The sequence below is a fragment of the Tasmannia lanceolata genome, unplaced genomic scaffold (genome assembly GCF_043159265.1).
Source record: "Tasmannia lanceolata isolate RefF3 unplaced genomic scaffold, GAP_Taslan_0.1 ptg000037l, whole genome shotgun sequence".
In the NCBI taxonomy this organism is placed as follows: domain Eukaryota; kingdom Viridiplantae; phylum Streptophyta; class Magnoliopsida; order Canellales; family Winteraceae; genus Tasmannia; species Tasmannia lanceolata.
Genome location: NW_027518714.1, coordinates 40,907,547 through 40,931,206, shown reverse-complemented (window position 1 = coordinate 40,931,206; position 23,660 = coordinate 40,907,547). Strand labels below are relative to the sequence as shown.

The 23,660-nt window shown below is 41.6% G+C and overlaps 1 protein-coding gene across 2 annotated transcripts in view; it reads right to left on the bottom strand.

The window, feature by feature from the left end:
• Nucleotides 1-22,938, bottom strand: part of LOC143861747 (uncharacterized) — an 84,772-nt gene extending 61,834 nt beyond the window's left edge. For both annotated transcript variants that reach the window (XM_077372640.1, XM_077372641.1), the window contains exons 1-3: nucleotides 22,784-22,938; nucleotides 11,067-11,160; nucleotides 5,949-6,020 (exon numbers count right to left, since the gene is read on the bottom strand). In XM_077372640.1, coding sequence (XP_077228755.1) covers nucleotides 5,949-6,020; nucleotides 11,067-11,115 — 121 coding nt within the window. In that variant the 5' untranslated portion in view covers nucleotides 11,116-11,160; nucleotides 22,784-22,938. The remainder of the gene's footprint in view (nucleotides 1-5,948; nucleotides 6,021-11,066; nucleotides 11,161-22,783) is intronic.
• Nucleotides 22,939-23,660: the final 722 nt, after the last annotated feature.

Here is a 23,660-nt window from a genome sequence, read left to right as displayed (position 1 = left end):
CCCGGAGGAACGGTGGCAAAGAGACGATCAAGATTTCAAAAAAATAAGGTCAGTAGTGAATAAACAACTTATCTGAGAGTTCTAAACAATTATAAATTTCCAATGACTTTTGAAATATACTCATCAAATACAGTGAGTAGTAAAAGCATCAAATAATAGCCGCTTTGTAGAATATCTTTGTAACTAATGATAAATTTCCAATGACTTTGAAATACTCGTCAAATATAGTGAGCAGTAAAAAGCATCAAATATGAGCCACTTTTGTAGAATATCTTCATAACTAATGAACAAAATAAAAACAGGTGTCGAGCTGTTACAAGTGTAAAGAGATAGGATGTTTTAATATTTATGTATTCCTATCTTTTACAAGGCATTCTTGTGTAGTTAGGATGGCGGCCATCATACTTGGGGCATAATGGCATACTTGCACTATTTTGTTTTGAGCGTGCGTGTGTGTCTATTATGAGAGTTGTGAGGTTAGACTTCATAACCCACGGACTCCTTTCACCCTTTTTCTCATCTCCTCCCTTCTTTTCTACCTTAATTCCTATGACTTGGGTGGTCTCCAAGACTCCAAGTGATTTCTCCTTTTACAGTTAACTTGGTATTAGAGCCAAGTTCCATAAGTGCCTTGGTCTGATTTCTGTGTTTTCTCCTTGAAAATCCTAGATTTAATCAATCTTCCTCCTTTCTTGGAGTTTCTTGTGCTGAGCAAACCATAGGGTTTTCTCTCTTCTTTGTGCACAGAAACCCCATGGGGTTCTCTGCAGTTTTGTGCCCTAGTGTGCATCATTGAAGGTATTTTAGTGTTAAATCAAGAAGGAAGTTTTACAGCAAAGATGTGCAGATTTTCTAATTAGAAGCATCACGTTGCGTTCATATGATTTGGTGAGATTACTGCTCTAATTTGTGACTAATTTATTTTCTTGACGATTGGCTATTGTGTATCTGCTTCATGTGTACTACCTTGGACTGAAATACCAGTGTGCTGTTTTTAACTATGCTGCCCTCTTGTGGATTGGCAAGGGTACTGCTCTAATATGCGGTTGTGTTGCCTTCATGTGGAATGGGAAGGATATTGCCCTAATTTGTAACTGTACTGCCTAAGTGAGAATTGAATGATTCACTGTCTTAAAACTGTGTTTAGTGGTTGTGCAGCCTTCTTGTATGCAATCAAACATCGATTTCGGCAAAGTCTTCGGTCCCCACGGAAGTGGAAGTACTTCATGAAAGTTTATGCTAGTCCAAAAAAATCTTACAAATTCTAAAATTTTATGGAGGTCCATGCAAACGATGAAAATTTAAGATGAAACTTTAGGAAATGCTAGAATAAGTACAAATACACTTAGAAATAATTACATAAGAAATGCAACCATCCATAATGGTATAACAAGATCAAGCGCCTAGTAACATGCATCGTTGCACATATCTGGAATCGTAAGTGCCATCCTAAACACAGATATTTCACATGTTTTAAAAGCTGATGATCGCCACATTTCTTTTACTTTTCAACTTACTCATCTTATTAATAGAATGGGCATTAATATTTCCTGGATGTATTGAATTTTTTTATTCAGTGGGTGCATGCAAGGAATCAAACTTCGAACTTCAATCCCCATGAAAGTTTGACACATGTTGGCCAAAATCGACACATGTTAGTTGAAATTTAAAACCATGCCTCCTTGTCAATTGTCTTGCCTTGATGCATTGTTTGCTAGCTGAGGATTTAAGGTTGGTCGAACAGTTGTTGTCTTGTATGTGATTAAATAGATCAGTTGTAGCCATATTTGGGGATCTACATAATGAGTCAATAAATCCAATTTTTCAAACATCATGGAGATGCAAGGAATGCAGCTTACTTCTATTACACTAAATGGGCTGAATTATCTTCTTAGGCACGGTATGCGAAGGTGGTCCTTGATGCAAAGAAAAAACTAAAATTTCTGACTGAAAATGGAACCATTAAGCTTGATCTTAAGTAGAAAAAAGAGACAGAGAGAAGACACTTCAAATGCCTAGTGTTTCAAAACAGAAACACAGTAAGGGAGAGTAAACTACAACTCTGAGGTATTAAAATGGCGACCAAATCGAAGGGTAGCGGCTGAAGATGCCAAAATTGATCTCTTCGAAGACAATGACGAGTTTGAAGAGTTCGAAATCGATGAAGAGTGAGATGATAAGGAAGAAGGGGAAGAAACCATGCAGCAGTGGGATGATGATTGGGATGATGATGATATCAACGACAACTTCTCTTTGCAATTGAGAAGAGAGCTGGAGAGCAACTCAGAGAAGAGTTAATCCACCCATTTTCATCATTTTCCCCGAACATGTGAAAGCAGCATATACCGAGTCCCTAAATCATTATACTGTGAAGATCTATGTGTACTTCAGGTTGTGAAGCTTGTGAGCTATGAAAGCATAACAGAGTTCGTTTCTATTCTAGAGATAATTAAAGGATGTTTTTTTTCAGTTGTTGATTTTGAAATTTGGGGTGGATTTAGAGTTCAAAGTTTGTCATTTCATAAGTGTTTTTTCTTTTTTGTGTAGATGATTACACTACTATGACTTGGTTATATTTAACAAAAGAGAGATCTGAAATTGTGCCCTTTTTAAGTGTTTTGTTAAGAAATCCAAACCCAATTTGAAAAATAAGTGGGTGTATTACATTCATACAACGCTAAGGAGCATAAGTTAAAATTTTCAAAAAATATTATGCTGAATGTAGTATGGCATATAAGGTCTACAACGACGAAATCGGAGGGTCATGTTATGATTTGGGTTGAAATATATATTTAGAGAGTCGAACTCCTCCACTTACCTAGGGATTTTCCATGTACAAAAAATGGAAGAAACTATGAGACAAACAACTCATAGGAGATTTAGGATGAATATATTTCAAAAGGTTCCATGACCTAATCGAATTGTTAAGACAGCACAGCACTTAATACTAATTGCAATGTCCTACAACAATCGCTACTCAAGATATCAAAGGCAAGGGAGCTGCAGTTGATTATTTACCAACCAACACCAAAGAAACAGAATGCTTCCAAAGTTCATGGTTTAATATTTCCACAAAACGGACACAAAACGACCAAAATGATTTTATTTCGATCGAACTTAGAAACGTGTGTCAATTAGAAATTTCAATGAAGATTCTATAAAATCACAAAAATATATGGAAATTGTAACGACCCGGATTTTTCGGAGAAACCCGAATCGCTACCAAAGACAGAAACTAAATACAAATCCTACAAAAAATGCGGAATAATTTTTTTTATATATATAACGTAGAACTCAAGTAATATTGATTTAAATCAAACTTAGAGTTTATTAAAAGTAAACTGACATCAGTAATATAAATGAAAAAGACTAGACACTACAATGACTCAGCACGCTCTTCCTACTCTCCCCATTTATTCTCAATGCCGTCCATTGTAGCAAAACCTGTGGAGATTTATAGGGGTTAGTTCAATGAACTAAGTAGACTCAATCGGTACCTAAATATACACAATTAAACAACTTTTGAATTTAAAGGATACAACTTAATTCATTAGGTGAGCACGAAACAACAATCATCTCTAAAGAAAGCCTGAAACATTAACAGGGATCATGCTATGGTATTTAAACAATGTGAAACAGTCATTCTAGCAAGCAAACAATGTTTTACAAGTAAGAAACTTGTGTTTGTTATTATTATTTGTAATGCATGAGACGACTCATCCAAGACAATCGAGCTCCCTTAGCTTGTTGTCCCCCCCCCCCCCCCCCCCAATACGTTCCACTACCCTCGTCTACAGGTAATGGACATGAGGGACTTTTTACGACGTGCCTATTGGCCACTCCGCCTCTTGACATCACGGTCTAAGAGGATGCATTTGCCACCATGGGGGTGCGCTAAAAACCCATGGCCGGTGCGAAATTTCATACTTCCTGGACAACTTATACCTCCACCTAATCCACCAAATCATATTTCCCAATGGCATTTATTTCATTTATTTATTACCATTTTTCTGGAATGTCATCAATTTTCAATATTCTTAAGATATCCATTAGCAATTTTCTTGCTTCCAAAGTATTTTCCTTTAACAATGAATCATAGCATTCCATCATTTTTTAGCATTAGCATCTCATTATTTGTGGGCATAGCATAATTATTAAATCGATTGCAAACTACTAATATGGAGAAACATGAGAGGGAAATGCGTATCATTTAACAGCAGTTATGTCTACAAGTCATTATCATGAACCACTAAGAACCTTCATTGCATACAATTAAATCAATCACTGTCCTGAAGTGTAAGTTTAGGATACCGTTACCTATCTTAACCACTTGAAATGTGAGAGAGAGAGAGAAATCTTCTATGTCTGAAGCGAATATGCTACCAAATCTGAAACAAGAATCATGTGCACACACTAAGGTTCCCGTTAAATTATACTTTAACTCTGACCCTAAGATAGTTAGACAGTCATAACTTTTTAGGTTTTGTTCTTTAAATTCTATTCCCAAACATTCGCCTCAGACATAGAAGATTTCTCACTCTCTCACATTTCAAGTGGTTAAGGTAGGTGACAGTATCCTAAACTTACACTTCTGGACAATGATTGATTTAATTGTATGCAATGAAGGTTCTTAGTGGTTCATGATACTTGTAGACATAACTGCTGTTAAATGATATGTATTTCCCTCTCATGTTTTTCCATATTAGTAGCATGCAATCGATATAATAATGATGCTATGCTCATTAATAATGAGATGCTAATGCCCACAAATGATGGAATGCTATGATTCCTTGTTAAAGGAAAATATTTTGGAAGCAGAAAATTGCTAATGAATATCTTAAGGATACTGAAAATGGATGACATACCAGGAACAACTGGTAGTAAATAAATGAAATAAATGGCATGGGCAAATATGATTTGGTGGATTGGGCGGAGGAATGAGTCGTCCAAGAATAATGAAATTCCGCAGCGGCCATGGGTTTATAGCGGACCCCCATGGTGGCAAATGCATCTTCTTAGACCGTGATGTCAATAGGCGGAGTGGCCAGTAGGCACGTCGTAAAAAGTCCCTCATGCCTACTACCTATAGTCGAGGGTAGTGGAACATATTAGGGGCGGGACAACAAGCTAAGGGAGTTTGATTGTCCTGGGTGAGTAGTCTCATGCATTAATAATGATGATAACAAAACATAAAGTTCTCACTTGTAAAACGTTGTTGCGTTGCTAGAATAATAGTTTCAAATTGATTTATGCCATAGCCCTCTATATTACCATTCATGATTTCTTTAGAAATGAATTGTGCTACATGTTCACCTATGGAATTAAGTTGTATGCCTTTAAATTCAAAAGTTGCTTAATTGTGTATGTTTTGGTAGTGAATGAGTCTACTTAGTTCGTTAAACTAACCCCTATAAATCCCCACAGGTTTTACTACGATGGACAACATCGAGAATAAATTGGGAGCGTAGGAAGAGCGTGACGAGTCATTGGAGTGTCTAATCTTTTTCATTTATATTATTGATGTCGGTATACTTTTGCTAAACTCTAAGTTTGATGTAGATCAATATTACTTGAGTTCTATATTATATATTAAGAAAAAAAAAATTTATTCCGCATTTTTCATATGAGTTGCATTTAGTTTCAATCTTTAGTAGCGATTCAGGTTTATCCGAAAATCCGGGTCGTTACAACCGCCCTCACTTTCGCTTCGCGAATTACATCAACGTCAACATGCATAAAATATTCAACAATTATTTGTTCCCCAAAGATGACTCACAAAGGCATTACACTTTAGGACTTCTTTAGTCAACTCTAGCATCATGGATGTTATCACATAAACTTACACCAACAATTGTATGATTATAGTCTAAAAGCTTTTGACTCTTAGATATAGAAACGCCAATACATTGCAATCTAAATAACGGTAATAAGCATAGATAGCAATTTACCTGACTTTGGATGGCGGAGACATAAAAAACATCCTTCCATATTTTCAGGTTTTGCATTTTTAGGGCCAGGCACTGAAAGAAATTAATAGCATATCACTAAAATGAAATAAAGTCCAAAACTCTATATATGTCATGATATCCAGATATAATAAGAAGTAATGATGTGAATGAGCTACTGAAAAAAAATGATCTGCATTAGTTTTTTACCTTAACAATTAACAGAACACGAAATGCTAGTCAGTTTGTGTAGGTTATTGGAGAATCACAACAAAGCATTCCTCATATCATTAAAATAAACAGAAAATCAAGGAATTCTTCCGAGTATAGGAGCACATGGGAGGATCCTTATTTTTTGGGGCATAAACCTACAATTCAATTTGGCTTATTTTGTAAGTAGAGATTTTTTTTTTACTGACTAGTAGAGATTGTGTTGAGAGCAAATGCAATCGTTGTGTAAATTATTTCATTTTGTTAAGTGTATCAAGTCATCGAAGGTATTCTTGCAACCCACCCACCCACCCACACACACACATATTCGTGTGGGAGAGGGTAACATCTCTCTCATTTCTTCTCAAGAGACGAGACGTGAGCCCCCCCCCAGCACCCTCTCTCCTCTCACTTTGGTGCTGCCCCAACCCTAAATCTTAACCCACCACTTCCAACATCGTTCCAAACTCTACTCTCACCCCCCAAATCATCATCTTCCATTGTCGTCCCCGTCCCCCTCTCAACATCTATTTTTTGAATTCATCAGCCCTAACCCTAGCCAACCCCTTCCATACCTCTTTATTGGTTGGATTCAACCCCAAACCCTAACCCAAGCTACTAAAATTATTCCCTACAGCCCTTAATCCCTTTGAATCTACCTCTAACCCACCATACATTCATTTCCCTTCAATTTGATGGTTTAAACACTCATCCTTGACCCTTTTCATCCCTTTGTTGGTTCCGAGGAGATGTTCGGTGATTTCATCTTGTTGGTGATGCTTATGTGTGTTGTTGGGGTATCTTTCCGTCCTGGAACCACGTACTGATTTGTGGGACAGCGTGTATCAGTGACTAATGATGGTTGTCGTGGTGTGTATTGGAGATTTGTTGGTGTTTTGTTGTTACTTTATTGGTGGCTCGTTCGTTGGTACTTTGTTGGTGCTTTGTTGACTGTGATCTCTCTTGGTTTGTCCTCCATATTGTTGGATGTGGTTGATTGTTGGTGGTTATTCGTTGTTGGTGCTCTATCTGTGGTGCCTTATTCGGGGTGATTCCTTGTTACTGGTGATCTGTCTGTGGTGCCTCATGGCTTCTCTTCTTTTCTTTGGCGACTCCACGTAGTGATATGTCGGCCAGCATACTATTATTCGATGTGATTCTCTTTGCCGTCGCTGCTGGTTTCTACGCTTCCTTACTGCTGATTTGTTTAGTGCACTTCGTGTTGATTGTTTTCTGTTGTGATCTACTTGCGTCTTTGGCATTGTGGTCGTTCACCGTGATTCAGGGGGAGGTCGTGTTTTTGGTAGTCGTGGCTCCTGCCTTTGTACACACTTTGGCTTTGAGGGCCACTATATTGATTTCTATTATGACTTGCATCCTGAGCTGCGTCCTCTCAGCTCTGCTCATGTTTTTGTTGCTAACTCAGAGAGTTCCTCTCCGGCTCCTGCACCTACTGATAATGCCGATTCATTGGTTATCTCTCGTGCTGAATATGATGAACTCGTGCGCCTGAGAGACAAAGGCAAGCACTCAAATGCCTGCACAAAAAGGTAGTACCACCTCCTGTTGAGTTACGACTGTCTTCTGGATCATGGCTCATTGATTCAGGAGCATCATATCACATGACTGACAATTCTAGCCTTCTTTCTTCTTTTCAGTTATATTCCTCCTCTACTAACCATATTTTTACTTTAGCTGATGGGACTACATCCCCTGTCCCAGGGGTTGGTGTGGCCTCCCCTTCCACTGACCTCACTTTATCTTCTATTCTTTGTGTTCCGCAGTTTCCCAACAGTTTGCTCAGTGGACCAAATCATTAAATTGTTCTCTCTTTCTTCCTTCTTATTATGTCTTTCACGATATAAAGACTAAGAGGAGGATTGATTTGGGCCGTGAGATCGATGGTTTGTACTGTTATAAGCAAGGCAGTGCTAATGTTGCCCTACGGAACTCTGTCGAAGCGTATCAGTGGCATTGTCACCCATCTGTTGAGAAGTTTCGGCAGCCTATTATTGTGCCTCATCCTATTTCGTCCTTTACTAGAGTCTTGTGAGTTGGGTAAACACCATCAGGTGTTTTTCCCTTCTAAAGTCCTTAGTCGTGTATCGCGTCCATTTGAAATAGTACATTCTGATGTATGGGGTCCCTCTAGAACCCCTTTCTACATGCTTTTTGGTATTTTGTTCTATTTGTTGATGATTACTCCAGGGCTACATGGTTGTTTCTTATTAAGGATCGTGCTGAATTTTTTAATGCCTTTCGCACAATCTATTCGAAAATTACAAATCAATTTCAATGTTCAATTAAATGCTTACTTACTAATAATGCCAGGGAGCACTTCTCTTTGTCTAATGGATTTCAGCAAATTCTTGATTCTCGTGTTATTATCCACCAATCTTCCTGACCCTATACCTCTCAGTAGAATGGCATTACTGAGAGGAAAATTCGATATCTTTCAGATATCACACGGACTCTTCTCTTCCAAATGAGAGTGCCCAAAATCTACTGAGGCGATGCGGTTCTCACAGCATGTTTCTTAGGGAATCGTCTCCCTTCCTCTGTATTATCAAGTCAGGCATCATTTTCTGTGTTGTATCCGTAGAGGCCTTTTTCTGTGTTATATCGGTAATCCTATTCTGTTGATCCCGCGTCTTTGGCTGTACCTGCTTTGTTCAAAAGTTGGCTCTTAGCCTTGAAAAGTTGGATCCTCGTGCGGAAAAGTGTATCTTTCTGCGTTACTCTCCTACCCAGAAAGGTTATAAGTCTTACAGTCCTCTCTTATGCAAAACCTTTATTTCCACGGATGTTACCTTCATTGAGTCCACTCCATTTTTCAGATTCAGTCCCTGCTATTGTTGGTGAGCCTGTCATGCCTCTTCCGCTACTGTCAGCTCCTCCAATGACCACTACTTCTCAGCGGCAAGTTTATACTCGTGGGCCACGACGGATTGTGCATCCTACTACAAAGGCATCCTTTCCACCCGACCATCCCCCTCACCAGTCTAATAGCTCTCCTTTAGGTACTTTACCTCCTACTGTAACTCCTACTTCGCTCCTATTGCTTCTCATACTCGCTCTCGTATTGTTGCTTATCCTATTTCTCAGTTTATTTCTTATGATTGTATCTCACCCACCTTTCATTCCTTTGTTTCTATTTTGTCTTCCATCATTGTGCCTGAGTTTGTTTGAGATGCTCACGCTCATCTCTGGTGGCGGGCTTCCATGGATGCCGAGTTGACTACTCTCCACTCCAATAAATCGTGGCGGTTGGTTCCTCTTCCATCTGGAGCTCAACTTGTTGGCTGCCGTTGAGGATTCAGAAAGGCGAGATATGCACTGTGTTTACCCGATCAACAGATTAGCAAGCAGATGTGTTCACTAAACCATTGGGATCCGCTAAGTTGAATGATGTTTGCAACAAGCTGGGAATGTATGATATATACATTCCAGCATGAGGGGAGTGTTAAGTTCATTGAGGGTATTCTTGTCATTCTTGTACTCACCTATATATATATATATATATATATATATATATATATATATATATATATATATATATATATATATATATATATTCATGTGGGGGAGGGTAACATCTCTTCTCTTCACTTTGCTCCTCTCTTTCTCTTCAATCTCCACTTCATGGACTTGATTCTCCGAACACATTTCATTAGATTCGAATCACCAAGAAAAGATAACAAATAGTGCATATGTTTATTTTCATTGTTAACAAAGGCATCTAGTTCTCCTTGCTACTTTGCTCCTCTTGATTGCATTTGGAAGAAGAAATTTCACCATCCACGATGAACATGGACTACCATTGGATTATCGACAAGGAAAAACCACGGAGAAGATAACAAAAGATGAATCTATTATGAATAATGACTAATGACATTCAAAAAATGAATAACGACTAATGGTCGTGATATAAAATCACCTGTGGTGGGGTTTTTAGCACTCTTGGCTGGCTATCAAGTGTTGAGATATAATTTAACATCTTATACATGGGCATTATTGTCCTTTCATCTTCATTTCTATTTAGTACTTAAGTAGGGGTCTTTCTGTCTTTTTCGCAAAATAAATTCAGAGAAGATTAGTAAATGTTGTGAGATGATATACCTTTTTTTCAAAAGTATATTTTCTTTGTTCTTCTTTTCTCAACTCTAACATGGTAATTTGGTATCAAAGCAAAGATCCTCAAAACCTAACGCTCATCACTCTTATTCGAATCCAGCCTCAAATTCATTGACAGCTTCTCAATATCATTCGAGGGTTTGATTGGGGGAATTAATCATAGTGGTTTCGTACAACCCACTCAAAAATTGAAATTATATGAAGTTTTTTCTTGTCAATTTTTTTTTTACTTCGGGAGAATCTTTTTCTGATAAGTGGATTGGTTTTGGTGTAACTTTAATCCACAGATATTTGATGTCATGGTGAGATCATTTGTGTGGGAGAAACACCACCCCTCCTTTTATGCTCTAAAACCGAGCTTTTGGTGAACTGGTTCATAATAATTCTATATTTATGATAGCTGAAGTGTGTTTTGGTGATAAATAGATATTTGTGATCATTAATCTTCTTGTGTAATTGAGGAACAATTGATGACTATGACATTTGAAGTGTACTGTGGTGAAAAATGGTGATGTCTTTCCTGTATGGCTAGGAAGTAGGAACATTGCAACCATCGATAACTAGTAGTGTGACAGAAAATTTTAAGCCCATCGAGTAGTTCTAATGAAAATTAGAATAGACTTAGATTGATTCTAGATGATATTATCTTTTGCTGATGATGAAATGTTAGACACAACCAAGAAAGGACAAGTTTTACAGATCCCCAAATGCCCTCCAGATTGCACTATTTCTTTTCAAAATAAGAGAACATAAACAGATAAATAATCATGCACATACAATGAGTAATCAGAAGACGGGTTTCTCTAACATCATCGCAAAAAGCCATGGGAGAAATGAGGCAGCTGCTGAGGAAGTTTAACCTTATAGATTTCTGCAAGAGAGATGCAATAAATTACTCAAAGCAAGAAGAGATGAAGGCAATAAACTAGCAAGTTAATGAAAGTGGAAATTTTGGTATTGATAAATGATAGAAGAAAAATTCAACAAGGAAACAGAAAACAACTATTCGTGCTCATGCACAAGATATTACACATTGATTCCATTTCTTAGTGGTCATTATTCAGTAAATATTTTAGAATTATATGATAAATGTGTGCCCCTGCCGTGTGGATGTTTCCCTGTAGTGATCTTCCATATAGTAATTGTTGATCTGTGGGGCCACCAACAACCCCAATAAGACCGATGCTGCTACTGGCACATGCTGAACAAAGACCCCATACACTTGATCAAGGCTTTAAATGCCAACTTTCAAAAAAAATTAGCAGAAAAACCCTATAAATACCATTCTTGAACGAAGGCTGAGGATCGTCCAATCACCATGGACTGATATTGTTAGGTATCTAAGCAATATGCTAATCGCCTCAGGACTGATTAGACCTGGCAAACGGGTGGGCCGGGCCGGGTTTCACCCAACCCGTACGGGTACAGGTCGTACGGGCCGGGTCACAATTTGGTGGACCCGCGGGTCACCCGTTTTTTTTTTTTTTTTGCCACCCCTTTTACAAAACCAATCTAAACTTCTTCTTTTTGAAATGGTAAGTCAACTATAATAAAAACAGGGAAGACCGAGAAAGTCTCCCAAAGGAAGACCAATCTAAACTTATACACACATTTTAACCACAAAATAACAAAAATACAACATTAAATGCCAAAACCCATATCTGTATTATCAAGATGAAGGCACCAAAGCAAGAATCTCAACGTGGGTTTCTCAAACAACAGAGCTTCTTATAAAAAATACCGATGAATCCCAATCTAAACCACTGCTGCCTAGTTGAGTAGACAAAAGGAAAAAGAAAACGAAGGGGAAAGGAAGAGTAGAAGAAGAAAGAATGAGGAGGAGAGATGGGGAGAAAAAAAAAACTTGGAAACTCTTCTTCTTCTCCTCCTCTTCTTCTTCTTTTGTTGTCGTCGATTCCAAGTGGAAAAGCAGTGAGCAAACCCTAAATCTTTCAAAGCCCAAACCCTAAATCGATTATGAGGTGGGTTTTGATGAGAGTTTAGAGATCTTGAGAGGGTGGGAAAGATGGTGATTGGAAGGCACAGCCGCACAGCCGGCGGCAATGGAGTGGCCGGAGAAGATGGCGGCCACTCCTTTCCTCTCTCTCTCTCTCTCTCTCCCTCTTTGTCACTTTGTGCGTAAAAGAATAAAAAACAGGGAAATGATATTTTCCCCCCCTCTGATGGATAAAATCCCCCATGACATTATTCGTTAGGTTTTAAAGGCAAAAGAAAAACGTTAAAGGGGTGAATTTATCCTAAAGTAGTGAACCACTCTCACAAAAACCGTTAAGGGGGGGATTTTATCCGTTTACGAGTGGGGGCGTGGGGGGGGGGGGGGGGGAATATCAGCGCCCAAAAAACCCAAAAAGTAAAGAGTCAAATGGGTTTTACCTTTTTTGAGTTTTCAGTTTTCACGTATATTAGTAAATGATGTTTTGGCTTTTACGAGCACCCGCGGGTCCACCCGGCCCGGCCCAGTTTTGATGGGACCCGTACGGTCCAGGTCAACTTTGAAACGGATCACTAATGATAGACCCGAACCCTGAAATTACGGGCGGGCCGGGTGGACCCGCGGGTCCGGGTCACTTTTTGCTAGGTCTAGGACTGATGGAATGCATTAAGCTAGACCCTTTGAACGTATCTCATACCATGCTAGGTCCCACCTAGTCCCATACTTAACTCAGGCCCCCTTAGCTTAGGACTATAACATTCCACCACGCTTTCGAATCTGTTGTACTCAGTGGCCCAATATGTGGCAGCTTTCACTCTGGCCTTTTTCCAAAGTAGCCCTTTCCCCAAGTCGCCCCTTCCGCAACAGCCCACTCTATGGTAACTTTCACTCTGACAGCTTCACTCTGGCTTTTTTACCAGGTAGTCCTCTCCACATGTCATCCCTTTTATGACTCGAACATGTGATATGGTGACTGCTATGATGCCAAAGTTAGGTACCTAACCAATGCGCCAAAGGCCCTGAGACTAAAATGCCAGGCCCTTTAAACCTATGTCACACCAAGCTTGGCGCCACCTAGTCCCATGCCTAGACAAGCCTCCACTTAGGACCTATTGGGGGTAAAATCAATGTTACCTGGAACGCGGTTCATTCCGGTACGTGGTACGGGAACGGGTACCGGGTATGATGGTAGCACGTTGTTAAAGTATAAAAGATAAATAACGCCTTTCTCCAACAGCTTAAGCTTTTGGAGAAGTTGGTAAGTTAACATGGTATCAGAACCAATGATCTTGGTGTCCTGATTACAATTCTATCAATTTCGTTTTCCGGCGGGCGGCCGTTGTAGCCATCCGCCGGGCATCAAACCCATCATCTTCATCTCTTCTTGCTTAGGTCCTCTTTCCCTCCTCTTTGATGGCTGTCCTAGTTTTCATTCTTTCTATTTTTCTTCCAGATCTACAACCCGTTTGCCACATATCCACCTTCCACAATCTTGCCATCAGAACCTGTGAAAATGAGATATATGGATAGTTTTTGTCTTTTATTAATGGGGATGATGGGTAGTGGCATGGGTTCGATGATCTCATCTGTGGAGCAATCAATTTGGGTCATTTTTATCAGGAAAGAAGGGAAGATGATGGCGGTAATTACCATCCCCCTTTCTATTGGTTCAAACGCCTCATTCTCTGTGTTTTCGAGAAATATCCACTCCAAATTAAGCTTTTGGAGAAGTTGGTAAGTTAACGTGGTATCAGTGCCAAAGGTCTCAAGTTCAAACCTCCCGAATAGCGAAAAATTCACATGCGATGGTCGGCCCAAAGTGGGACCACATGTGCCACGTGTTTGCCAAGTGGGCCACACGTGCGGGGGAGTGTTAAAGTATAAAAGATAAATAACGCCTTTCTCCAACAGCTTAAGCTTTTGGAGAAGTTGGTAAGTTAACACACGGTACGCAGTATGATGAGGGTATGCTATGTTGGTTCGCTATTCGGGGTCGCGGTTAGTTTGGAGCGCTAATTCGGACTCACACACTCTCTCTACACACACATAGATATATATATATATATATATATATATATATATATATATAATTTCATATATTTTTACAAGAATATCATGCCATAGTACACACTACATACATCTAATACACAAAATATAAAAACGTCATTTATTTCATACATATTTTTTCAGAAAGAAAGTTCCCGTTGGAATATATGAATATCTTCCATAGTCCATACTACATCCATTTAATAAACAAAATTAAAAAACCCCATGTATGCCCTACATATTGTTTTCAAAAAGAAATCTCCAGTTTCAATCCAACCCAAAATATATAAAAGCTCTCTCTCTCCATCTCTCCCTTAGTCCATATGAATCTCTCTCTTTCTCTCCCGCGGGTCGCCACGGTTCGTCATTTTTGCGATCCGGGTCGCTAGCGAACCACATTTGGGATCGCGTGACCCCGAATCGCGAGCCGGATGGTGGATGGAGAATCCGGCAACTATGGGTAAAATCAGTATCTCTCTCGATGTTCGACATGTGGCTTCATCATAAGATTAGAAATTGAGTCTGCCTTTTAAAGATAGAATCCCACGAGGATTCCTAGTATCTCGGATTTAGCAACGTCTCCAAAAAGAAAGCGCCACAAAAGGGAAGTCCCACTCAGGCACGGAAACTCTCCAAAGAGGTCGCTCGCCCAATAAGGAAAGACTCCTATTGAGGCAGGTTGCCTAAACAGTTGTGGACTCCACTATAAATAAGACCCCCACGCTCAAAGGTATGTATTCGACAATCTCTAGTAAGAGTTATAACTCGTGTTCAACCTCTCACTTTATTCTCCTGTTGTGCTGATTTCTAACTTGAGCGTCGAAGTGGTCCCCTGGAACCACAACTCCTGGGCCCCTAACGCTTTCTCTATGAGCGCAGGTTTATCAAAAACCGAAGCTCTACCAACCGTTGGTCCTAGAACCAAATTTCAGCATCATCAGATTGGCGCCATCCGTGGGACCATGCAGACTTCGAAATCTAAAGCATCGAAGGGCACAACAAAGCCCCCCCAAGGCAAAAGGATGACGATGAGGAGCCAAACCAATGCCGCTAATCCACGGCCGGAGGAGGAAAATCCACCCCTAGCGGCCGACGAAACTCCAATAACTATGGGTATGTTCAACAAGTTATCACAACAGTTCAAGGATTTCACCTCCGTTCTCCAAGAAGTTTTCCGGAGAATACCCCCCCAACCATTGTGGAAACCTCCCCCCAAGTCCCCAACATACAAAATCCTCCAATCATCGAGGAAGAGGATGAAATCTCCCAGTGGAAGGAATCCCCACAACCGGAGACAACCCTACCGCGTAGTCTCTGCATCAATCACCAGCCTTGAACCAAGGCCTAACATAAGGGCTAACGATGAAATCCAGCATCGAGGGAAGGCAGAACCTACGTTCACTAATCCAACGCTCGTCAATTCCGTCCCTTCGAGATGCCGAATGCCAAACACCACGAATGCGAACGCTGTGAATCCTGCTGCCGTGGCTGACCTCCAACGACAATTACAAGAGGTCCAACAACATATGAAGGCACCATACGATACCGAGCTTCTCGCCGAATGGGAAAAAGAGGCAGTTTCGCCATTCACCACCAAAATCGCCAATTTCCCACTCATCCCAAACTTCGACATGCCTCATCTGGACTTCTACGACGGTGCTACCGACCCACTTGAATACCTCCGTCGTTTCGTCAAGCAATGGTACTCAGAGGAGCCACCGACAGATTCATGTGTAAAGCCTTCTCCTCCTTCTCAAAGAAAAGTGCAAGGAGTTGATATGATCGCCTTAGACCGAAGTCTGTAAGTTAGTTTCAAAAACTAGGAAGGGAGTTCGTCACTTGTTTAGCTAATTACCGGCCTCACCGAAACCTGCGGACGCCCTATTAGCACTCAGGCAAGGGCGGGACAAAACCTTGAGATCCTTTATGCCGGTTTAACCTCGAACTGTCGCAAATTAAAGAGCCCAGCTACAACATGGTCGCGGCTCTTAAAACGGCAGTATGAGAAAGAGTATTAAAGCTCTCACTCAACGTCGACCCCCCAAGAGATATCCAGGAACTCTTGACAAGGACGGACAAGTATGTTAACTCCAAGGAGTCCTTCGCCATCGAAAGAGAGATGGAACTCGCTAGGGTCGGGGAAAAGAAGAAAGAGGAGCCAAAGACCAATAACGGGCAAATTAAACAGCCCTGACAGGACAACTGACCTCTCAATCGCCCTCAGGCCCAACAGTTCGAAAGGTACAATTACACCCCCTTAAACACTACTGTTGCTGACGTCCTTTATGAAATCAGGGACAAAGATTGTGCAATGGCCCAAGAAGATGCGCAGTAATGGCAGGAGGCGGAACACAAGCAAGTATTGCCACTTCCACCAAGATCATGGCCACACGACCAACGATTTATATCACCTCAAGCAGGAGATAGAGAGGTTGGTCGAACAGGTACATCTGAATAGATACCTCCAAAATCTGTCAAGGAATCATCAACCAACTCCGAGGTCCGAGGTTCATCGATCCTTAGAAAGACGACGCTCGGCGAGTCATCACCGTTCTCCAGCAAGAAGGTCGTGACCGGCCCTCCGTAGACACTGGGACTGAAAGACGACCCCATATTGCGGGCAACATTGATGTAATCTCTGGGGGGTTAGCAGCAGGAGGCCCGACGACGGCCGGACGCAAAGCTTATGTCGGACAAATACATTTGGTAGAAGCGTCATCGAAAAAGCATTGTTCGTAGAAGAAGAGGAGCAAAGAAATAAAAAAAGGTGAAAGATGAAATGATAAGAAAGGGGTTTTATAAGAAGTGAAAAGGCATGAGTGGGAAATCGTCACGTCCCTTTCGGGAACGCGCGACACATGGTGCCCTCTTAATTAGCCTCAATTCGAACCCCCATTTTTGTGACGAAAATAATGACGGTTACTTTAAAAACGACGCCTCGATTCACGCTTGACAATCATCACTCTTCAAAGCTTATGAATACTCCAGGGCCGACTAACGAACAAGGAAGGACGGCACCGAGCCTCCCCGAAAAGTTCCAAATAAGGTCGGACCCAACCGTAGCGCATCCTTATGACAGATACCCTATGAGAGAATTTTGTAGTAACGCTCGGATCGGGAAAGAGTCCAAAAAGAACATGTATTATACAGTAGATACGAACAAAGAAAAATCTTTTCATTAGAGAAGTTAAAAGTTTCTACAAAGTGAGGGACTCCAAGGCCAGTTAAATGGATAAAAAGAAACAAAAATAGAAAAAAAGACTATAGTGTTGCATCATTAGGGTTCGGAATGTCAATATCACCATTTGTCCTCGGTCTCGGGCGTCTTCCTCTCATCCGAAGGTTAATTCGCTCTCTACGGATCCTGGGACTCCGAGGGGCGACAAGGGTCACTCAGCAGGATCCTCCTCGAGGGGGTACTCTTCGGAAGGATCTTCTTCCATAAGCCATTCCCCATCTCCGCTCTGTTGTACTCCCTCGGGTGCACTTGGAAACTTCAAAGACACCAACGGGAAGGACGGTTTGATGTTTAGGACCAATTCACCCATTCCTGGAAACCCCAGGCCTCGGACGACTCTCAGAGCCGGGTCTTCAGAGCCTCATTCTCTCAAGCTCTCTGACCCTCTCTGAAGACGACAAGCTTCTTTTCCCGCTTGGAGGAATTGCATGGCAACCTTGTAACCCCGCTCCTTAGCGTGTTTCAAGGAACACCGATAGTTCCCAAGATAACCTTGAATTTTTGTCCAGGGAGAGGACGTCGGCGTTTGTTGGCTGGGTTCCAGACGTTTGCTGGATCCCGGAATTTTCCCTCTATTATCTCCCAACTTTGGCTTCACCGTCTCATCTCCGGCCACCGGGGAGACACAGGAACGGGAGAAATGGTCCCTTCCCGGAGAACACTTTTCCTTTCCTTGATCCTCTCCTTCGCTTGGCCACTGGTTTTACGGCGTGCTCATGATGGTCATCGTCTCCATCGGCGGAGAGTTAATTTCTACCACTAGAATAATCGTCGTCGTTTGATTGAGGGGACTGGTTTCTTGCGACATGATGATGAATGAAAATGAAGACTTGAAAGGAGAAGAAGAAAGAGGTGGGAGAAAATGAGCCCCATAACCCCTTTAAATAAGAAAGGGGAAGGCGGGAAAAACCGGGCGGGATAATTGCGACGATTGAAATCTGTCGCCTCCCGGACACGTGTCATGATAATATGATGCCGCGGGAATAATGCCTCATAATGAGGGTATCGTTTCCCATCACCACCATCATTACCTAAAACTGTCGTTTCATGTTCCCAAGACGACACGATGTTCCAACTTCTCACCATTCAAAATCTCAGACTTCCCACCCTGTGACGCTTTGTTTCCATCAGAACTCACCGACCGACTGAGTCTTGTCATTCCGCTTGGTACCGAGTAATTGATGGTAGCTCAGATAACTCACCCGACTCATATCATGACTCGGATGAGTGGGGGGCAAGAAGTTGGCGGTAAAATCGGTATCTCCCTCAATGTTCGACATGTGGCTTCATTGTAAGATTAGAAATTGAGTCCGCCTCTTAAAAATAGAATCCCGCGAGGACTCCCCGTATCTCGGATTTAGCAACATCTCCAAAAAGGAAAGCACCACCGAAGGGAAGTCCCACCCAAGGACGAAAACTCTCCAGAGAGATCACTCACCCAGGATAGAAACCATTTCTGTTAAGGAAACTTGGTACTTATCTCCCAAGGAAATCGCCCAATAAGGAAAGGCTCATATTAAGGCAGGTTCCCTAAACAATTGTGGACTCCTCTATAAATAAGACCCACACGCTCAAAGGTACATATTTAACAATCTCTAGTAAGAGTTATAACTCATCTTCAACCTCTCGCTTTATTCACCTGTTGTGCCGATTTCTTACTTAAGCGTCGAAGTGGTCCACCGAAAATACAACTCCGGGGCCCTTAGGCCCTAACGCTTTCTCTGTGAGCGCAAGTTGATCACAGATCAGAGCTCTACCAACCGTGGATCCTAGAACCAGATTTCGGCATCATCAGGACCATAAAAGATATGCACTGTACATTCAAGGGGGTGTGAGCAACCAAAAACTATAAAAAGGGAAAGAAAAAGTCGCAAAACTCTAGTGAATGACACTAAGGCCATGTCTGGCAGCCAAGAATTTTTTTTTCCATGATAAATTAGTGTCTCAAAGTGGTGAGAGAGGGGTAGGACAGTGGGACACGAAGGATTTTTAAGGCTTTTCTTGCCCACTCCTAACTAACTCCCTCTCAAATCTATCCCTCTCCCACCGTCCCTCGCCCTTGGGTAAGCTAATATCCCAGGAAAAATATGTGAGGATTCACCTCTGTATCAGAAAATACTTTAGAGAGGATTAGTCTCCTAACGTGAAGACCACGCAGAGTTATGAATTAATTCTATTGCTTAGCTTTCAAAAGAACTACAACGAGGATAAATTAACAATGCTCATTGGCATCCCTACAAACAAGGAAAAGATAACACTCCTACTGCCACATGGCATCTCTACTAACTAGGATGAGATAACATAGCTTATCCCTTATTCAAATTGTTGGAAAGTTGCCTTATTTCCCACCCACCGTAGGTTGCTTGGGTGGGAAGGCAAGAGGTAAAGATAGAAACCCTCTTATTTGGGTTTCTTGGAAACAACTAAAAAGATGAACTAGCTTTCTTCTTTGGAGAGTGGAAAAATCAAGAGAGGGAAAGAGAGAAAAAGAAAAAGAGAAGTGAAGAGAGAGAGACAAAGGGAGAAGAAGAAGAATAGAGGGTTTTCTATCTGGGTTTTCTTCTTGGGTTTCTGTTGGGGTTTTCTCTCGGGTTTTCTCTTGGGTACGATCTTAGGTTTGAGAAGCAAGGAAAGGGTTGTGGGTTTGTGATTAATCCATTGTAATCCTTGTATATTATTTTTTCTCATAGTGGAAGATCGTGTTTCTCGCAGTGGAGTAGGCTTTGCCGAACCACGTAAAATCTTGGTGTTCATCTTGTGGCTTGATTTGCTCGGCTTATTTTACTTTTCCATTATATTTGTGCACGATCGGATAGGATTGCCCGGCGAATTTTCTCAACAAGTGGTATCAGAGCTCAGGTGGAGCGATCGTCGAGGCTGGGTGGAGTGATCGTGGGTGTTGTGATTGGATCGCGGTTAGAGCGATTTTTTAGGGTGGAAAGATTGTCAAAGAAGATTCTTGTTCGAGGTGGAGCGTTACACCGAGAAGTGCGAAGTAATCTGAGATGGCGGTAAAATCGAGTTCTACTCAGTTCAACATCGACAGATTTGACGGAAAGGGCAGTTCACCCTATGGCAGATGAGGGTGAAAGACATCCTAGTTCAACAAGGCTTGGCTAAGGCGTTTAAGGGAAATGATGGAAAGCCGGAGAAGATGACGAGTGCCGAGTGGGAAGACATAGAGTCGAAGGCGATCAGCACAATTCGACTATGTCTGGCAGATAGCATTATGTTTAACGTTATGGAAGAAGAAGATGCGCCTAAATTATGGGAGAAGTTGGAAAATCTTTACATGTCAAAAAGCTTGGCCAACCAGTTGTATCTGAAGCGGCAATTGTACGAGCTGAAGATGCAGGAATGCGGGGATCTTCTGGAACAAATCACAGTGTTCAACGGGCTTGTGGATCAACTCCACAAGGTTGACGAAAAGCTGAAGGAAGAAGACAAGGCCCTTTTGCTTCTTACTTCTCTTCCTGATTCGTATGACAACTTGGTGACGACTTTCTTGTATGGTAAGGATACGATAAAGTTTGAGGAAGTCACGGCATCGCTCTTATCGAATGAGATGCAGAAGAAACCTGTTCTTGGTGTAAGTGAAGAACAAGGGTTGATCGTTCATGGTGGGTATCAAAGAGGGAGGTCGTCTGACAGGGGATCAGGAAAAGGCAGGTCAAGATCCAGGGTCGGCGGAAAGGGTGTGCAATGTTACCATTGCAAGGAATATGGTCACATTAAGTGGGATTTCCAAAACGAGCTGACCGGGTGGACAATGGTGATACGAATGTTGTGGTGGCAGGAGAACAGAGCGAAGTGTTTGGAGACGTTCTCACATCTCCTCAGGTAATCACACTTCTCATGATGAGTGGATTCTAGATTCAGGTTGCTCTGTTCATGTATGCTCCAGGAGGGAATATTTTGATGCGTTCCAAGAGACAAGGGCTGGTGTAATGTCCTTGGGTGATGGGTCCACTTGTGACGTCACGGGAGTTGGGACGGTGAAGATCAAGATGTTCGATGAAGTGGTTCGTACTTTGGGTGGTGTGGCGTATGTTCCAAAGCTAAAGAAGAATCTAGTATCACTTGGCCGGTTGGACTTCAGGGGTTGCAGGTTTTCAGCTGCAAGTGGAGCCATGAAAATCACACGCAGTTGTATGGTTCTGATGAAAGGAGAGAAGTGTGGTGGATTATATCGTCTGATTGGGGACACGGGGACTAGTATTCCTAAGATCTTGATGGCTAGATGGAAACAGGGTAATGGCATGCGCACGCATAGGGTCTCTTTCGCAGTTGGTGCAGAGACAGGTTTCCAGGTTGCAAACGATGGTGAGAGGATGACAATACCTGAATTGGGGAGGATGGATCGAGATCCCTCTCCAAGGTTGACTAGGTGAGTCAACGGGTTGGCAGCTACACATGTGCATTGGCCGTGTTGATCGAATCAGGAGGAGTCAGAACCAAGGTGATTCGATGGTGTGTAGCTGGTACTTTAAAAGGCCAATGGTGGTTTGCGGTAATAGTGAACCGGTGGAGACATCAACGGAAAATCTTCAGGTGGCTGGGAAATAAGCCAAGGTGGAGATTGTTGGAAAGTTGCCTTATTTCCCACCCACCGTAGGTGGCTAGGGTGGGAAGGCAAGAGGCAAAGATAGAAACCCTCTTATTTGGGTTTCTTGGAAACAATTAAAAAGAGGAAGTGGCTTTCTTCTTTGGAGAGTGGAAAAATCAAGAGAGGGAAAGAGAGAAAAAGAAAAAGACAAGTGAAGAGAGAGAGACAAAGGGAGAAGAAGAAGAATAGAGGGTTTTCTATCTGGGTTTTCTTCTTGGGGTATTCTCTTGGGTTTCTCTTGGGGTTTTCTCTCGGCGATCTTAGGTTTGAGAAGCAAGGAAAGGGTTGCGGGTTTGTGGGTTTGTGATTAATCCATTGTAATCCTTGTATATTATTTTTTCTCACAGTGGAAGATCGGATTGGATTGCCCAGCGGATTTTCTCAACACAAATATCTTAACCGTAACTAAATAAGAATCCAAGAAAAGTAAAAGACCCAAATAAGTCATGGCCCATTGAGGCCGTTACAAATTCATGGCAGCCAAACGTGCCCTAAATGTATAGCAAGACTGCAAGAGGATTGATATCATGAGAAGCACTTGTGAAGAACATGACAAGATTAGCAAGATACAAACCCTTCACATAAATATTTGTACTTATAATAGAGAGAAGGAACGGGAAAGAACGAATCCACAGAGAGAGAGAGCTTGCCTTGGAGGGAGGTTAACGGCTAGGAAGAGAATTTCGGAAGCGTTCCAACGTGGGTCATGTTCAGACTAGCTAAAAGCCTAAAACCCTATTCCTCCGATTTCGTGGTTTCTGTTTGGACAGAAATAAAAGCCACTCGACACCCAGTTTACACCAAATTTCAGATCGGCGGGAGCTACATTGTACAAGGGAGGTGGGCCCGGTAAAGCGTGGGGGTGAATATGTCATTTCCCATTTTCCAATGGAAAAATTGCCAATGGAAGACATCAAAATACAAGAATTGCCAACGGTAAAATATTGTTAAGAGGGACGAAACGGGGGTTGTCAAGTCTCTACTCTCTACTCTCTACGAGGGGGTCAATCGGTCATCAACCCTCTAAATGGGGTTATCAAACTCTCAAAAGGGGGTTATCAACCCTGTTTAACAATTTTTCAAAGTTGTGTACCCCCGTTGACAATTCTTGTATTTTGGCGTCCCCATTGGCAATTTTTCCTTTTCCAATTATTACCCTCTAGATTCTTTGGATTGCAAGAAAAGTATCTCCGGTGGAAATTTTTCTTGAGAAATTTTTCCGATCAACGATTGAGAGGGAAATTGTATAGTTATGGTATATTTAGAGGAATATTATCATAAATTGAAGGCCCTTGTAGAAAAAACTTGAACCCATTGCTGAAGGTTATTTTTTCATGTGTAAACAAATAGTTGAAAAGTAGAAGAGTTTGGAAAAAGAATTTCCTTTTTAAACTTTTCTAGAAAATTCTTGGAATCTAGACAGGGCCTAAACCTAGACCTAGCAAACGGGCAAGCCGGGCCGGTTTGACCCGACCCGTCCGGGTCCGGGTCAAAATGACCCGGAAATTTTTATGGGTCATTGAGCGT